This window comes from Lontra canadensis, unplaced genomic scaffold (assembly GCF_010015895.1).
Source record: "Lontra canadensis isolate GAN:19392208 unplaced genomic scaffold, GSC_riverotter_1.0 scaffold49, whole genome shotgun sequence".
Classification (NCBI taxonomy): domain Eukaryota; kingdom Metazoa; phylum Chordata; class Mammalia; order Carnivora; family Mustelidae; genus Lontra; species Lontra canadensis.
In genome coordinates, this window is record NW_022631043.1 from 2,058,095 (window position 1) to 2,074,958 (window position 16,864).

The 16,864-nt window shown below is 51.6% G+C and overlaps 1 protein-coding gene across 3 annotated transcripts in view; it reads left to right on the forward strand.

The window, feature by feature from the left end:
* The window catches only part of TRAPPC9 (trafficking protein particle complex 9), a 509,775-nt gene that overhangs the window by 330,215 nt on the left and 162,696 nt on the right, over positions 1 to 16,864 (forward strand). For all 3 annotated transcript variants that reach the window (XM_032873479.1, XM_032873478.1, XM_032873477.1), the window contains one exon: positions 9,319 to 9,429. In XM_032873479.1, the coding sequence (XP_032729370.1) occupies positions 9,319 to 9,429 (111 nt within the window). The remainder of the gene's footprint in view (positions 1 to 9,318; positions 9,430 to 16,864) is intronic.

Sequence of the window (16,864 nt, forward strand, 5' to 3'; positions counted from 1 at the left end):
GGTCTCAGCTGACTTCCATTAGGAGATCAGTTACGTCGAGATTCACAGAGTTGGCTGGTTTGTTGCCGGGACCGGACTGAAATCAATCGGGCAGCGCCGCTCCTGTCTCTGTGCCCAGCCTTCCTCTTGCCCAAGGAGCCATTTCTTTCTAGCCTGTTAAATAAATGATCCGATCTCCTACATTGCTCCTCGGAGCTGTGTGAAAAATACCGTCCTCTGAGCGGGGCGTGGGGTGTAATCACTATTACATTATTAATAGAAGTCATGCCATTTGACATAACACAACACTTATCCGTGGCCATTTAGGAAAATTCCGTTTCCCCCCGTGGGGTAAGACAGCTCAACTCTGTGGGGAACATGTGCTCACAGACCCATGGTAAAGGCAATCTTAACGTTGGGTTGTAGCATGGTAGGTCTTTCTCACGTTGCTACATTTATTTATTAAGTTGGTTTTACGTTTAACAAGACTTTAGAATTTTAACAAGCCCCGGGATTCAGAAGGAAGCGCACCTGTGTCTGATTTCAGATTTTGATGCCGTTACTTATTTGCACTGTGGTCTTGAGCAAATCGTTTCTGTTGCTGCGGCTTGGAACCGAGAGGACACCGATCTCGCAGCGCTGTGGTGAGGTTTTAAACGTGTCCATCAAGTGCTAACGTAGTGCCTGTCCGAAGGCAGCGCTGCAAAGCGTGGTTGGCATTGTTCTTGCTTGTGTGCTCCTGCGGGTTCCAGCCCTGTGCCAGGCTCTAGGGGTGAAGGGATGAGTCGGGCCTGTGAACACACACAGCCTTGCTGCGGCGGCCCCACGGGCTTCCTCGGGGTGTCCCTCCTCTCAGCGTGTCTGAGCGGCAGGTCCGTCTGCCTGTCCCCCACCTTACGGCCAGCTCCCTGAGGGCGAGCCCTTGTGGACGTGCCGCTGTTTCGCAGCATCTCTCTAGCACACTGAGCCGTCTGTATTCGGTGGACTGTTCAGTAAATGTCACTGCGGAAGGGAGCAGCGCGTGGTAGAAACCGGAGGAAAACAGTTGACTTGGCTTCGGTGGTTACAGGAGACGTGACACTAGTTCTCTGGGGGCGGTGCTGGCAGGACAGTGCCTGACCTCCCCTGTGATAGGCAGTGATGGGTGGGGGGGCGCACGGAGAGGTGGGGTAGGCCAGGGCCACTGCGGATGGGGGTGTGTCTTAGCCTGGCTTGGCCCCACCCACCCAGCATGCTGCAGAGAGCGGCTGCGTCTTTCACACACGCGTCCTTGTGACGAGTTACACTGGGGGAGCAGAAGGCTCTCCCTCCTCCTCCTGAGACGACAGAAGGTGAAACGGTGTTTGCAGTTCTGTTGGTCTGATTCAGACTCATGTCAGGTTTTTGGGTTTTTTCAGTTTACTTTGAAATAGTTACAGATTCACAGGAAGTTGCAAAAAATGTGCAGGGCGATCCTGTGCAGCCCACATCCCCTTTCCCAGGAGTACATAAAGTTTGTCTGTGGTTGGGAAATGTAGAAAATAAATACTGAAAAGAAGGACTTTAAGTGCCAAATTAAGACCTTTTGTAATATTTAGTGAACGTTCCAAGTTTTTTCCAACATTCAGGCAATAGCAAGGTATTTGATGTCAACGAGATATAGTAGGCGTGAGAGGACTGGTCCCCAGATAAAGGGCTCCCGGAGAGAGTGTGTCCAGGGCTTGGCGCCGGTGTCTGCTCCTGGGGAGTCTGCTTTGTCTTCAGCAGGGACGGCCCTGCTCCCTCTGGTGCTCCCTCTGGGGAGCTCCTATCCTTCAGATGCTGCTCTTGGTCGTTGCTTCCCATCTCACATCCTCCAGGAGGATGGCCAAGCCCAGGGAGGGGGACTCGCCTTCTTGCCCCGTGGGAGGTGCAGGGGGCGGTCCAGCCAGTGAACCTATGCCGGTGGGCCATGAGACAGGGTGGCCCACCACTGCCTCGGTGACACCTCCTCGGCAGTCCCCCCAAGCTCGGACTGTGAGGCGTGCCCGGGGCACAGGAGGAAGGCTGCCTTGCTTCTTGGAGAACCTGTCTGGCTGGGATTGCCGGCCACACACAGCCCCCAGCCTCCAGGTGCATGGCCGTCAGCAGTCAGCACGTCGTCTAGCCAACCCCCACACCGAGGCTTGCGTCCTCTGAAATGAGGAGCGCAGCTTTTGTTGTCTTTCCAACTTCTAACATGCTGTGCACCTGTAGAGGCCAGCAGGTGGGGCCGAGCCCATCACGGGCCGGAGCAGCTGGACGTTCCGTCCATCTAGACTGGTGCCAGCTCCATAGTGTTTGCGCTCTCTGGGCCCGGGTGCACCACCTCCAAGGGACTACCTCCCAGTGTTGTGTTTCTGCTTACAGGTGTGTCTTCAGGGGACTTTCATATCTTACTGATACATAGTATTAAACTATTAGTAAAATCGATAGTTTTAAGTGATCCATTTTTTATCAGAGAGAATTCTATCATTAAATGGTACAAGCTGATGTTTGTTTTGTATCAGTATACCTGCTAAAGACAATTAAAGTTTTCCTATTTAACAAAAAATATACATGAATATATTTTAAAGGTCTCATGTATAAACTTCAATTAAAAGTGCCTATGTCATGGGGCATGGGTGGCTCCGTCGCTTACGTGTCTGCCTTCAGCTCAGGTTGTGATCTTGGGGTCCTGGGATGGAGCTCGGTGTCAGGCTCCTTGCTCGGCTGGGAGTCTGCTTCTCTCTCTCTCCCCCTGCTCGTGAGCTCTCTCTCAAATGAATAAAAAAAAAAAATCTTTTTAAAAAAGTGCCTGTCATGTTTGATTTAGGGATTGAACACATGCGTCAAGGTAGATTCCATAAAAGCAAGAGTTGGCCAAACTTTCTTTGCAACCTTATGTTTAGAATTCTTGCATTTTGCATTTTTGAAGTTTTCCTGGTTTGTTCAGTCATTGTAAAGTGAATCTCCACGATGACGCACGAGGTGACTTCAGGTAGTTATTTGCGAGTACTTCTCTATAAGCAGTCCTGTTCACATTCGGCTTGTCGTCATTCCCAGAAAATGAAAAGCCACATTGGACGTGCTCATCATTATGCATTGTCTTCGTGAGGCGCAGGTGTCTTGACATGCCCAGCTCACAAACCTGGTGACAGTCACCTGAGGCTCAGTCACACTCTCCCCGGCTCCTGGCTCTTAGCCACGGTGTCTTCTGCGTACAGGCTAGGTGATGGAACGGACACTGAGTGGAGGGGTTTTCTCAGCCCCTTGGTGCAGTGCCGGTCTATTGGAGAGGAGCCAGTGCTGTGACCGAGCCCTGAGCACATTTCTCTGAATGGCAGTGGCTCCTGGGTGTGGGTTTCCTGGCCCCTCAGCCTCTCACGTGGGTGCTTTGTATTTGAGCATCTTTACTGAAATGTCATTTACGTCGCATACAGAACCTGCACTCACACTGTACGTTAGTGTTTTTTGGAGAGTAGAGTTGTTCAGTCATCACTGCAGCCTAAATCTAGAACTTTCCATCCTCCCAGAAGAAGCCCCATCCCCGTTACCAGTGGCTCCCATCCTCCATCCCAGGCAACTGCAAATCTCTCCTCTGTCTCTGCTTATCTGTTCTCAGTGTTTCATGTAAGTGGAATCATACGGTCTGTGACTGTCTTCTTCCTCTTAGCGTGATGTTTTCAAGGGTCACCCATAGTGAAGTACCGTCCTGCCATTCGTTTTTACAGCTAAATAGTTTTCCATTATGGGGATACACTCCATTTTGTCCACCCGTTCATTAGCTGATGGACATTGGGTTAAAACCTTTTGGGAGCCGATATGAATAATACTGTTTTGATATTTTATGTACCAGTTGGTGTGTGGACACCGTTTTTATCTCTCCTGGGAATGCCTAGGGTGGAGTCATTGGACCACACGGTAACTGTATTTCCTCATTAAGGCACTGCCGGGCTGGAGGGCCAAGGGGCTCCGTCATTTTGCGCTTGCACTGGAGGCTCCGATTTCCGCACCATCCTGCTGACGTTTGTTGTTTGGTGTCTTTGTAATTACAGCCATCCCAGGTCGCTTCTCTTATAGGGAAGTTTTTAAAAATAGTATTTAAGAAGTTACTGACTGGAAAGTTAGAAACAGAGATACTTCCTGCCATCCTCAAACTGGGTACGGATTTTTTTTTTCTGGAAAGAAGACAGACTGGGAAAATAAGAAGTCTTACAGGATTTTGAGGAAGGACCACATGAATCTGGCCAGCGGTGTGTGTGGCCATGACTGCATGTTTTGGTTTTGTGTTTGCTCACTTGACTGCACTCCCTGGGATGACCGAACATTGATGCTGGGAGCCTGGGCGGCCCCACAGACACTGACTGGATTCTGGGGGTTGAGGAGAGAAAGAGCCCCACTTACTTTCTGGTTGAAGCACGACAGGTTTTAGATAGACTCAGACCTTGGTGTGGGAAATTCTTGTGCTCGCTTTTAGCTGAGTCAACATGGAATAATTAGCTGGGATTGTGTTGTTGGCAGGGCTGTGTGCCTTCCCTTTGCTGACACCACTGAGCTGATAGCAAGCACCACCTCTCGTGTCTGTGACATCCCACTCCAGTCCTTCATCCTCCTTGGAACTTAACAAGGCACCTTCACCTATTTTTCCATTCACACCTCCTAATAATTTGATGATAAAGACATTCTTGTCTCCCCCGGGGAAACTGAGGCTCAGAGAAATTCAATGACTCGCTTAAGATGTTACAACCATCAAGCTACAAAACTGATATTCACAACAAATTTTATGCATGAAGCTCATCAGACTTATGATGCTAATTTTTAAATTGCATCAATTAGAAAAATTTAAATTGGCATACAATAAAGTTGACTTTCTGGTGTACAGTTTTATGCATTCTAAGCCACTTGTACATTCACGTATTCACCATAATCAGGATAAAAAACAGTTCTATCACACCCCCCCACCAAAGTATCTTCATCGTGCTACCCTTTACTTACCCTACCCCACCCCTCAACAGGTGACCATTGATCTGTTCTCCATTGGGGTCTTGACTTTCCCAGAATGTTATGTAAATGTAATCATGTTGTATGTAACCTTTTGAAAGTGAGGTTTTTCACTGACCACATTGGTCTTGAGATCTATCCCATATGGTTGAATGTATCCATAGTTGGATTTTTTTTTTTTTTAATTGCTGAGGACTTTTCCACTGGATAGGTGTACCGTAGTTTGTGAATTCTCTCACCAGCTGACTGAATTGTTCCTAGCTCTTTGTGATTATGAATAGAGCTGCTATAAATACCTTTGAATTGTGCTTTTGTGAACATAGTTCTCATTAGGAATTTTTTTATGGCCTGTGGTCTGTGTGGTCTGTCTCCTGATCAGTGTTGCCGAATGCTTGAGAAGTGTGTGTTCTGTTGCTGTTGGACGGAGTGTTCTCTCAGTGTCAGATGCAGAGGGCTGATGGGTTGCTTCTTCCGTATCCTTGCTGATTTTGTGTCTGCTTGCTATGTCAAATTGCTAAGAGAGGAGTGAAGTCTTCAGCTCTGATTTTGTGAGTTTCTCCTTTCAGCTCTCTCAGTTTTTTCTTAATGTATTTTTGGAGCTTCTGTAGCTTGGTGGATTTATGTTAAGAATTATTACATATTCTTGGTGAATTAATGCTTTTGTCATTATATGACCTTCCTTTTTATCTTTGCTTCTTTTCCTGCTTTTAGCCTGTTCATCATATTTAAAGTGGATTTATTTTAGATAACATATGGTTCAATCTTTTTTTCTTAGTCTATCCTGACAGTCTCTATTAATTCCAGTGTTTAGGCCATTTATATTTAATGTAATTCTTCATATGTTTGGATTTAGATGTATCTGTATTTTTCTTCTAAAGGATTTAGACAGTTATATGCTCTATTTGAAATTTTTTATCAGCTCTTCAATCTATTTGAAATTTATTTTTGTTTATGGTGTGAGGAAGGGATATCATTTCTCTGCGTGTCTGCCTACGCATGCAGACTAGCAGTATTTATTGAATCTTCTCGTTAATCAGTGCTGCTACTTCAGTCCTATATCTAGTTGCCTTATATTCATGGGTCTGTTTCGGGGCTATTTTTCCATTGATGTATTTATAAATCACTGCCCCCAGCAGTGCCTTCATTGCTATAGTTTTATGACAGCTCTTGATGCCTGGTTGGCCAGGTCCCTCCCAAACATCCTCCTGACCATTGTTCTCTATGTTCCTGACCCTGTGGTCTTACATATAAATTTTAGAATCAGTGTGTTAACTTTGATCAAAACTGAAACTCTGTTGGGATTTTTTGTTGAGTTTCATTGAATTTATAGACATTTCAAAAGAGGCAACTTATTTAAAAATATTGTCTTCCCACCCTGGAGCATAACGCATTACTGTGTTTATTCTTTGTCTTTAATACCATTCTATAAAATTTCAAAACTATTCTCCATAAACATTCTGCAGTCATTTTTAAAAAGATTTATTCCGAAATGCACTGCTATTATAAATATTCCTTCCTAAAAATTATTTTGTAACTGTTTCAGTCGATATAGAAGAATGTTGTTCATTCTGTGGATATGTCTTGACCTGCTGTTCAGCAGCCTTTTGAATGTATTTTTCCTCACTTTACAGAATGACTAAACATTTTATTTTGTAAACTCACCTCCTCTTTCCCGGCCCTCTCTCGTCACAACGGTGTGATTTCCGTGAAAGTGAGGGTCACTTTTTCTTGTTGCCATCCATATTCCCAGAGCCTGGACCAGTGCCTGGCACACAGCTGGGACTCAGCAGACGTTGTATTTGTCAGAGGAAGTGACAGAGTTCCTAATTCTCAACAGACGAAACAGTGCACACGCTCAATTGATGTGGGTTCATGCGCCCTGCTCTCTTTGCCTGGACACCATCGTCCCCTTCCCCGGCAGCTGGACCTGTCCTTTTAAGACTTGCTCCCGTCTAGTTCCTCTGGGAAGCTTTCCTGGGTTTCCCTATACTTCAGAAGGGCAGAACCAGAACAAAATAAGACAATACAGAAAAAAGCTGGAATTAAAAGTAACTATGCTCAGATGGAGCCTAAAACTTAAGACCATCCAGAGTGATGCAGAGAGATACACAAGAGTAAGGACATTGTGGTGGGTACAAAATGCTCCTTTTGGAGGTCAGGAAAGGGAATTAATTTGTGAGCGATGGTCAGAAAGCAGAGACCTGCTGGTACATCATGAGGGCAACAGTTAGGAGGAACGGAAACACTGGATCAGCAGGCCCCCCACACTCAGTGAGTCAGAAGAAACAGAGGACACAGAAGTGTGATGTTCTGTTGTTCATGCCCGTGCAGTTTTCTAACTGCTACCTTCTGTGAGTGCAAACAGTATATATCTGAGTCTTTTCTTCCCTGCTTTTAAAAATCACTTCAATTTTCCTCCTCTGATAAATGTCTTACAAATTCCTATTCCTGATGAAAGATTTTGCTGTGATTAAAGATTTCATGAAGTTATGACAAAGGCAGAATAGATCTTCATTCTTGAAAGCTCATTTTTCTGTGAGCCGAGTGAGGAGGCCTCTTGCACGCAGCTGTCAGAGCTAATGAGTATTTTCCAAGTGCTGAACCTCTGGGGGAAACACTCCCATCCAGAGAACCTCGAATCAACCAGTGTGAGCCTGCTTTTCTGAGGACACATGACGCGACCCCTCCCAGCGGCGCTCTGCGGAGACAGGAGAGCTGCTCTCTTCCTCACCCCCCCTGCGTGCGAGTGCTGCGTGCACCCCTTCGACGGTCAGTGTTTACAGATGCCCCGAGGCCTCTGATGGGGTGATAGGTGCGTGTGCATGGGCATGGGTGTGTGTGCCCATGTCCCTGGTTGGGGCACTGCACACTTCCCCACCTCAGTTCCCTTCTCTGGAAAGGACAGACAGGTTTGGAATATTTGTTTCCAACTACGTGGGAAGCACAGGATTTTGAGTTCTAAGTCTGCAGTGTCGGTCACCTTACTGGCGTTGCGGCTACGTGCGGAGCCTCACTCTCCCCACCTGCGCGGGGATCTGGAGACGACAGACTTGAGGGCGTTGAGATGAAATGAAGAGCCAGACGCCCCAGCAAATGGGGCTGTTGATGCTCTGCCCTTCCTTTGCTACCAGCAAAGCCTTGAGAAGTAAATTTGAGAATTGAGATGCCCTTGGGAGGGTCGTGTTCTTTTAAAGACACAGTAAGCTGAGGGAGAACCAGGGCACAGATCCTTTCTGGAGTCTTTTTCTTCCCTGCGAGGTGGTCCTCCCTCACTCCAGAATGACCTCTGGGTCTGTGGCTGACTTCCGCATCTGCTCCGGTGTGGGTACAGCTGTCCCATCAGATCACACACACATGACTCCTTGCCATGCGCCCACTGGGATACATGGCATTCACCACACCTATGATGGGAGTCTCACAATGGGGACTAAGGCAGATGACACATGTGTCATTGGGTTTTGTTCCTCACGTGTAGCTGATGAGTCCGGAGGGGCAGAGGCTCTGGATGGCCGCTTCAGCTACCGAAGGCACCACAGTGTCCCAGAACCCTCCTGGCCCCACTCGGGTCCACAGCCTCCGTGCCCCCAAGTGGGTGCTGAGCTGCTTGGCCTCCTGGTCATCTCGGGGCAGAGAGGGACTAGGGACCCTGAGGGGTGACACCTTCTCTTGGGGACTGGTCTTCTTTCTTGGCCTGTCCTTACCAGCTAGACCTTTGTTTCAGGGACCTCTCCTGCGGCGGGGGCCCCAGAGCTTGAGTGTGTTAGTGTTTACTTCCTGGACCAGAGAAGTCGAAGGAGGGGAGGTGTCAGGAGGCGGGAGCGAGTAAACCTGCAGCATCTTCACGGCTCTGAAGGGAAGGCTCATGGCAGATGCGCACACGCACAGCCGGGATCCGGTTCTGCGCGTGCCCGCACCCGGCACCTTGTTCTGCACCTGCGGAAGGGCGTACCTGCGGACGGCGGCACACACCTGACTCGGTCGTGACTCAGATGCCGGGTTGGTCAGTCAGCTCTGTGTGCCGCATGCTTTCCCCGGCGGTCCTACTTCCGAGTCCGAGTTCGAGTCCTCACAACCACGAGGCTTGGACGGCCTTGGTCACCTTCCCAGGGCTACTTGGTTTGTCAAGGCATGCCAGGCTGCGCACATGTGTCCCCAAGACCAGGGAGGCTCTGATGCCCAAACCCATTTTGCAGACTTCTGTTAGTTCAGAGTGAGCGTCTGGGACGCTTTGTGTGCCGTGTTGTCAGTTGCACCTCTGACGTCCTTGAGTGGTAGCAGGTCTTTTGGGAGGAGAAAATGTCTCCGTTGTTCTTGTTTGGCTTCCAGAAGATCCTCAACCCTCTCCTGTCTTCTGTGCAGCTCCCGGAAGTGCCACCTGCTCCTGGACGTCTTCAACTCCACGGAGCACGAGCTGACGGTCAGCGCCCGTGGCAATGAGGAGCTCGTCCTGCATGCCGGCGAGTGCCAGCGGTGAGTGTGCCCACTGTCCCACCTGGGGTGTCGCGGCAACCCTCCCTCCGAGACCCCAGAGGGAAGTCCGGTTTGTCTCCCTCTCAGGAGAATCCTGGTCACAATCAGGGGTCCCGGAAAGATTCTGAAGTGGCTTCAGCTTGGAGACAGGTGTGAGGTCAGGGCGGAGCCTGCTCCGGGCCCCTCTGCCTCAGGCCCTGAGGAACCTGGGCAAGATGTCACTTTCATTTCTTAAAGCTGTACCTGGGAAGCATTGGCCTTGACTGTGGGGCCTCTATCAATATCAGTAGGAAGCGCCCCGAGGAATTCCACAGTCGGGCAGGCAAGGCTTAGGCCTCGGGGAGAGGGGTGGCGCCACCTAAGCCCAGTCCCCAGAGGGCACAGAGGGGGTTCCACCGGGCCCTGGCATGGAGTCAGGTCCTGGACCACGCCTCACAGGAGCTGAGGTGGAAGTGAGAGCCGTTCAGGAGTAAGGCCAGGCCACACCGCGTGCCCCGAAGGCTGCCGGAGTTCCGCTCTGGGGGCCCCTTCCTCAGGCCCCTGCCGCCCGTCGGCCGGGCCTCTCCCCAGACCTACCACCGTGTCTCCATGTCCCGCTTGGATATTGGGGCATGTCCTTCAAGACAGAATTAGCATTGGGATGAGATGTAGGTGCAAAACAATTTTTATTTTTAATTGAAAAAAACTTCTCACGTGGGGAAAATACTTCAGAAAGCGGCACACACGTGTCCCAGACGTAAGCCCTTTGTTCACTTTTATTTGCCCCGGATCTCTCTGTCTCTTCCTGCCTTTCTCCTTCCCTTCTCTGCTGTGTCTGTGTCTTTCTCTTATTTTAAGGAAGTAAAACGTTTAAAAAAAGTAGCTAACGTTAACAGAGTCGGTGGGGGAAATGTAATTTCACTCCACACTCACCAGAAGGATTGAGGTCAGAGATCCGCCGTTGCAAGCACGGGCGTGGAGGGGAAGGTTCGGGAACCTGCGCGTCTTGGCGGGTAGGTGAGTGCGTGCAGCCACTTTGAGGAGGGTCTGTGGTTTCTTACAAAACCAAACATACACTTACTCGGTGCCCAGCAGTTCCAACTCTGGTAATTTATTCAGAAAAACTTTAAATGTTTGTTCACAAGAAGACCTACACAAGAATGCTCCTGGCCAGAAAATAGAGCCCAGATGTCCATGACAGGAGAGCGGGTAAGCAAAGGTGGCATTTTTTCTGCAATTGGAATGATACTCAGTGACCAAACGTAGCATATCCCTAAAGCCTCAGTAGGGGGACTCCAGGAATGGAGCCCCGAGTGAGGGGAGCCTCCCCGAAAAAAGCAGGTACCATGGGATGCCCAAGTCCCAGAACGTGCGAACTCGTCTGCCGTGGAAGGGGCAGAGCGTTGCTTGCCTCTGGAGAGCTCTGGTGGGCTTCTAACAGGCCGTGGCACGGGGGTTTTCTAGGTAAGGTCTCAGGGTACAACCGGGTGTGTGCATGCGGGCTGCGCATGTGTTTACGTTGAGAATTCAACATGTGTGTGCTTGGTTTGTGCATTTCGTTCCAAGTCAGTTTTACATGCAAAGACGAACTGTGCACGAGGACTGAGCTCTAGGTGCGTCTTTGCCCCTGGAGGCCTTGGAGGACGGCCTGACCCCGGCAGTGGTCTCTGGAAGGCTGGACAACTAAGACGAGGGACGGACAAGGGACGGAAAGTGGAGGGACTCGCGGAGAAGGCACATGGGCTGTAGTGCTAGTGGTGCAGACTCTTGGAGGGCCAGAGAGCGTGTTCACGGAATTCTTTCAACGTTGGGTTTGACATTTTTCATACGAAAGCACCGGGGGAACATGGTGTTGGGAAAAAATAAGTGGGAGGAGAGCTGAGCCCTCCTCCCTGTCTCCCCGGCTTCCTCCCCTTCCCCTCCCTTCTCAGGGGGACTGCGGTCGTAGAGGCGATGGAATCATTCATATCGTGGTTTGCTACTTCTTTGTCTGTATAGCTACAACCAAACATTATTTTCAGAGTTCTTTTATGACAGGCGGTTCTATACCACATACGTCTTTTTAAAAATGTGTCTTTTTATAACTTTAAATCAGCATTATGCTTTGGAGATAAATATACGTCTGGTTCTCTCCTTCCGATTGCTGTTTCTCTTCTGTTGCACAAATGTGCTGCTTCATCCGTTTCCATGCTGGTCCACTCCGAGATGGCTTCACAGTGTTGCCATTTAATGTGATCATTGTTAATGACTCCTGCGAATGCGGGATCGGGCCCCGTAGCCCCTGGTGCAGGACTGCTGGGGCAGACAGTTGGAAGCTTGAGGCCCTGCGCCTTGGGGGCCTTCCCCCCGGAGATTTCGCTGTCCGGGCCCCTGCAGAGGACTTGCTGTGTGGAGGCACCTGTGCTCCTGCACACGGGCTGCGGAGGCCGAGGCTCAGGGTCCGGCGCCTGGTGCAGGACTGGCTCCTTTGTAGGGTGCCTGTGTAGCCCGTGGGGTCTCCACTGCTGGCAGCTCTCCAGGCCCTGTGCTGTTCTCCAAATCGTGAAGGAAGCTGAGGGCAGAAGCTCTCTGCCTGTCTTTGTCTGGATGTTCTGATGTGGTTGGAGATCCCAGTGGACGTAAGTCTGGTCGTCTGATGACACTGACGTGAAACCGGTTGTGACAGATTATCAATCGTCAAACTTGTTCTCAGCAGATCGTTGGCGTCGGTGGAAGGCTGAACGGCGTTGGCAATCCGACTCGCACGCAAGTGATCACAAATTCATCTCGTGCTTCAAGCATCCTCGTTATCGACCTTTTTTCTTAAATTCTCCTTTCTCCGTGCTCCCAGCTCACCCGTTCTTTACTCCTTCATAACACATTCACCCAGTAAATACTGATCCTTGGAGAACTTGCTCTGCGGTGCCTGTGCGGGGCTCCAGGAGTGCCAGGGTGAACAGGGCCCCCCACCCCCAACCCGGGAGCTGGGTGTGATGAGGGTGATGAGTGTCTCCCACAGCCGGTGTCAGCCTGTTGGGGCACCTTGCTGGCCTGCGGTGGGACTGGTAAATCAGAGGTTGGCAGTCATCTCTGCCTCTGATCTGCTGTCCCCGCTAACCGGTCCTGAGTGCCGGGGAACCCAGTGTTTATAGGCCCTTCCCCTTTCCAAATGTCCCTGGGCTTGCCTGGATCAGGACAGACACATGCTCTGCCCCTGGGGAGGGGGTCCAGTGCTCACAGACCGTGCTGCTGGAGGAAGCAGAGGCGGCTGAATCTTACCTGGCAGCCCCAGGAGGCGTCCTACAGACCCCGGCCGCGGATGGCCTTGCTGTGGACCCAGGCCATCTGCTCGGGGCCCAAGACCTTCCCAGAGTCCTGAGTTCAGCCATTCTCCTGCCTCTTGCCTTGTGCTGTGAGCAGCCAGCCCCAGCCTGCCTCAGGCGGCACCCACCGCCGAAGACGTCTCTGGCTGCTCTGAGGTGGGTCGGGCTGTGCCCCTCGGTGACTCCGGTTCAATCCCCTCACCTGCGTGTGCAGTTCCCACTGCTGCTGGAAAACAGGCGGACGGACACCACTTGCTGCTTGCGCAGGCACCGCGCGCTGATGAAAGGCCGCGATCCTGGGACTCGTGTGGCTTTGTTTCCGCTCTTCCCAGCATCCTGGCAGCCCTGTGCCTGGAGGCATTTGCTTTCCTTTCAAGGATGGTCCCGACTCTGGAAGAGGGACCAGCTCAAGTCCTCTTAGATTATTGGGAAGCCTGCACGGCTCTTCCCCTCCTGGTCGTTAGGGGCGACCTCATTTCACCCGGGACAGGAGCGTGTGCTTCCCAGGCGGAGAAACAGGGAAGGCGGAGTTACCGAGCCCATGTGTTTGGAAGTGAGGGCCCTTGAGTCCTCATGGTGCTTTTGCGGGAGGTTTTATCTGCATTTTATGGGTAAGCCCCCGAGTACGGTCAGCAGATTGCCTTGCTAGGCTCCACATCTGTCTGACTGAAGGTTAAGAACCAGCTCCATTCCTCTCCCCTGGCACGGCGTGCAGCCTTCGGCGAGCCGTGACCAGCACTGTGAAGTCCACTGTCAAGTGGGGAGGCCGGCAGAAGGACAGGCGGAGAAGCCTACTGGGCTCTTGGTGTCCATGGTATTGATGAATTCATTCCCGGAGTGTCGGGCTGGCGCCGGGCCCTGCCAGGAGGGCAGGCGGTGAGCAGAGTTGGGCCCTCTGTGCTGGTGTGGGGTAAAGGCACACAAATGGGCAGCGGGTGCGCATGGTGAGGGCAATGGAAAGCACGCGGGAAGACGCCTGGCCCAGGCGGGGTGGAGGCAGCCAGGAAGGCTTCCTGGAGGAAGGGGTGCTGATGTTGAGCAGGACTGAGTAGGAGTGATCTGGGGCTGGTGTACAAGGGGCGGCTGTGGGGTGCAGGGCAGCGTGCCCTCAGGAGTGGCATGAAAGGGTTCTCGACGGAGCACCCGTGTTCCTCGCTTGGCAGCTCAGGTGTCAACTTTGTGCTCTTTTGACCTCTGAGTCAAGAGGTCGGAACTTGCCCTGGGTCATGCAGTGCTCGCCGCGGGAACCCAGGGCCACCTGCCGACCCCTGGGCCTCTCTGCAGGAGCTATATGCCGCGCAGTCGAATTTCAAAGGATGACCAGAAACTGTAGAAAGCTTTTCTGAGGAAAACAGCATCAACTTTCTTAGGAAAATACAGTGTTGCCTGTGGCAGATTTACTGGTAAATTAAAATGATAATTATTATGGGGTTTTTTTTGTTGTTGTTTTTTTTTTGCTTAATTGTCAAACCACTAAAATCAAATTTCATGACCACCCTCATTTACGTAGGCATCTTTTTAATCTCTGGTGATAGACATTATCCTGTGCCTCGAGCTGCCCCATTTTGTGCCGTCCATCACACGGGTGCACGGCCCATGCAGCGGGCCTGGCAGCCGCGCGTCCGCGCCCCCTCACCTCGGGGGTCGATTGCTGGTGGTCTGCGAGCCCAGCCGCCTGGTCGTGCGCCCCTGAGCGTGGCCTTCACGCCCGAGCACGCCGCACCTCAGAGGCTCTGGGGCTTGGCCCTGACTCTGTCCCGCTGGCCGGGCGGGGGCCCCTCCGGAGCCGCCCATGTCTCACTCCTCTGTGGTGGGGCTGCCGCCTACCTGATCGCTGTCGTCATTCCTTCTTAGCAGATGAGGGAATAGGCTCAGAGAGCTGACCAGGGGGGAGCCGGCCAGGGCGCCCTCCTCCTCCAGTGCTTTCGGCTGGGGTCGCACGGAAGTCTTCGTAGGCACATGGAGGTTGGGATGGTGATGGCACGGTGAGGCCCCGCCTGGGTGCCCGTGGCCGCTGAGCACTTCCCCCCGGGAGCAGGGGACGGTGACCTCCTTGCGCCCTGCTACCCACTGCATTGCACGTTCCTGCGGCCCCATGCCTAGAACAGCCCAGACTCGGACACCTGGTCCCCCCTCAGCTGCCCGGACCCTCATCTGTCCCGTTGAGCTGCTTCGCGTGCTCTGAAGAGCTGCGTGGGGTGTCTAGGGAGCCCCTTGTTGTTGGCAGCCCCGAGCTCGTGCTGGGCACCCCTCCATATTTATACTTACAGTCCGTCCTCCGCCCAGGGTGCCAGAGCCCGCTCCTGGCACACGTGAGCCTGTGCCCTTGACCTGGGCGGTCCCTCCCACCGTAATTCCGAGTCGGAAGGCTTTGGGGATTTTCTTTTCCAATCTGGGAGGAATATGGGAGAGTCCTTCAGAAGCAGCTTCCAGAAGCAAGGAGAAAGCATCCTGACGTGTTCTCGTCCTTCCAGTTGACTGATGGGGAAACTGAGGCTCAGGTCTGTTTAGCAGGTGCTGGGCAGTGATGGTGGAGCCTGGAGTGTTCAGTCCACTGTCCAGAGTGGCCTCCGGAACCACACCCCGCCTGCCTTGTAAGGAGCGGTTCTCAAGTTTCCTAACAGACACGCATTGGCGCTTGAATTGCCGGGAGCCCCTGGTGGTCGGTGGGCGGCAGGAGCAAAGCCTGGAGTGCAGCCTGGAGAAGCCATCGGGCCGCAGAGTCAGCGCCTGCGACCAGCAGCTGTGTGCTGACTCAGACAGCGCAGAGAGCCTTTCTGTGAGAAAGGGACAGGATGACGGGATTGGATCCATACCCCACGTAGCTTTGTTTTCCTCAGAACCCTCCGACATGGGGCCTCTTGTGGGCTTCTGTTCTGTGTTCCTCTCCTGACTCTCCCTCCTGTGCGGGAGGCCGTCTCCTCCCGCACGCCCCGCCCCGGCCGCGGCGCTCTGGAGCAGCTCTGTCCCGAGGCGCAGTGGGCCCAGACCTGGGGCCACCCCAGTCCGTGCCCGGGCCCAGCCACTGGCTGACTCAGCTGTCCTGGGCAGAGGGCTTGGCCTTAGTGAACTTCCAAGCGCTTTTCATTTTTTGTTTCACTTGTGCTTCAATTCCAGTGCAGGGAGCGGACCGTGTAAGGCTGGCGTCAGGAGGTAATGCAGTAATTGAGCACTGCCAACGTCGCCCTGGTTCGGATGGGGCCACCTTCATCCCCGTCACCCGCTCTGCCATCCCCCACCCACCTCCCTCTGGTAACCGTGTTTGTTCTCTATAAATAAGAGTCTGTTTCCTGACTTCTCTCTCCCTCTTCCCTTTGATCATTTGTTTTCTTTCTTTAAAGCCACATATGAGTGAAATCATATAGAATTTGCCTTTCTGACTTGTTTCACTTAGCATAAAGCCTTCTAGCTCCATCCATGGTCTTGCAAATGGCAGGATTTCCTTCTTTTTTATAGCTGAACAATGTCCCATTATGCACACACAGCATCAGTGGTATACATATGGACACACACACACACCACGTCTTTATCCATTCATCAGTCGATGGACACCCGGAATGCTTCCATATTTGGCTACTATAGGTAACGCTGCTGTAAACATCTGGGGGGTGGGGCATATATCCCTTGGAATTAGTATTTTTGTATTCTTTGGGTAAATACCCAGTAGTGTGATTACTGGGTCATAGGGTGGCTCTATTTTTAACTTCTTGAGGGACCCTCCCCACTGTTTTCCAGAGTGGCTGGGCCAGCTTGCATTCCCACCAACAGTGCAGGAGGGCTCCCCTTTCCCACATCCTCGTCAACACCTGTCGTTTCTTACTTTGTTGATTTTAGCCTTTCTACCCCATGTGAGGGGGATCTCATTGTGGTTTTGGTTTGTATTTCCCTGACGATGGGTGGTGGTGCACATCTTTTCATGGGTCTGTTAGCTATCTGGATTTCTTCTTTGCAGAAGTGTCCATTCAAAAACTCCATTTTTATGTTGGATTATTCATTTTTTTTGGCTGTTGGTTTTATAAGATCATCATAGGTTTTGGTTACCAGCCCTTAATCTGACATGCCATTTGCAAATATCTTCTCCCTTTCCCTGGGAGTTTTTTAGTTTTTTGTTTTTAGTTTTAGTTTTTTTAGTTTTTTTTTTTTAGTTTTTTTTT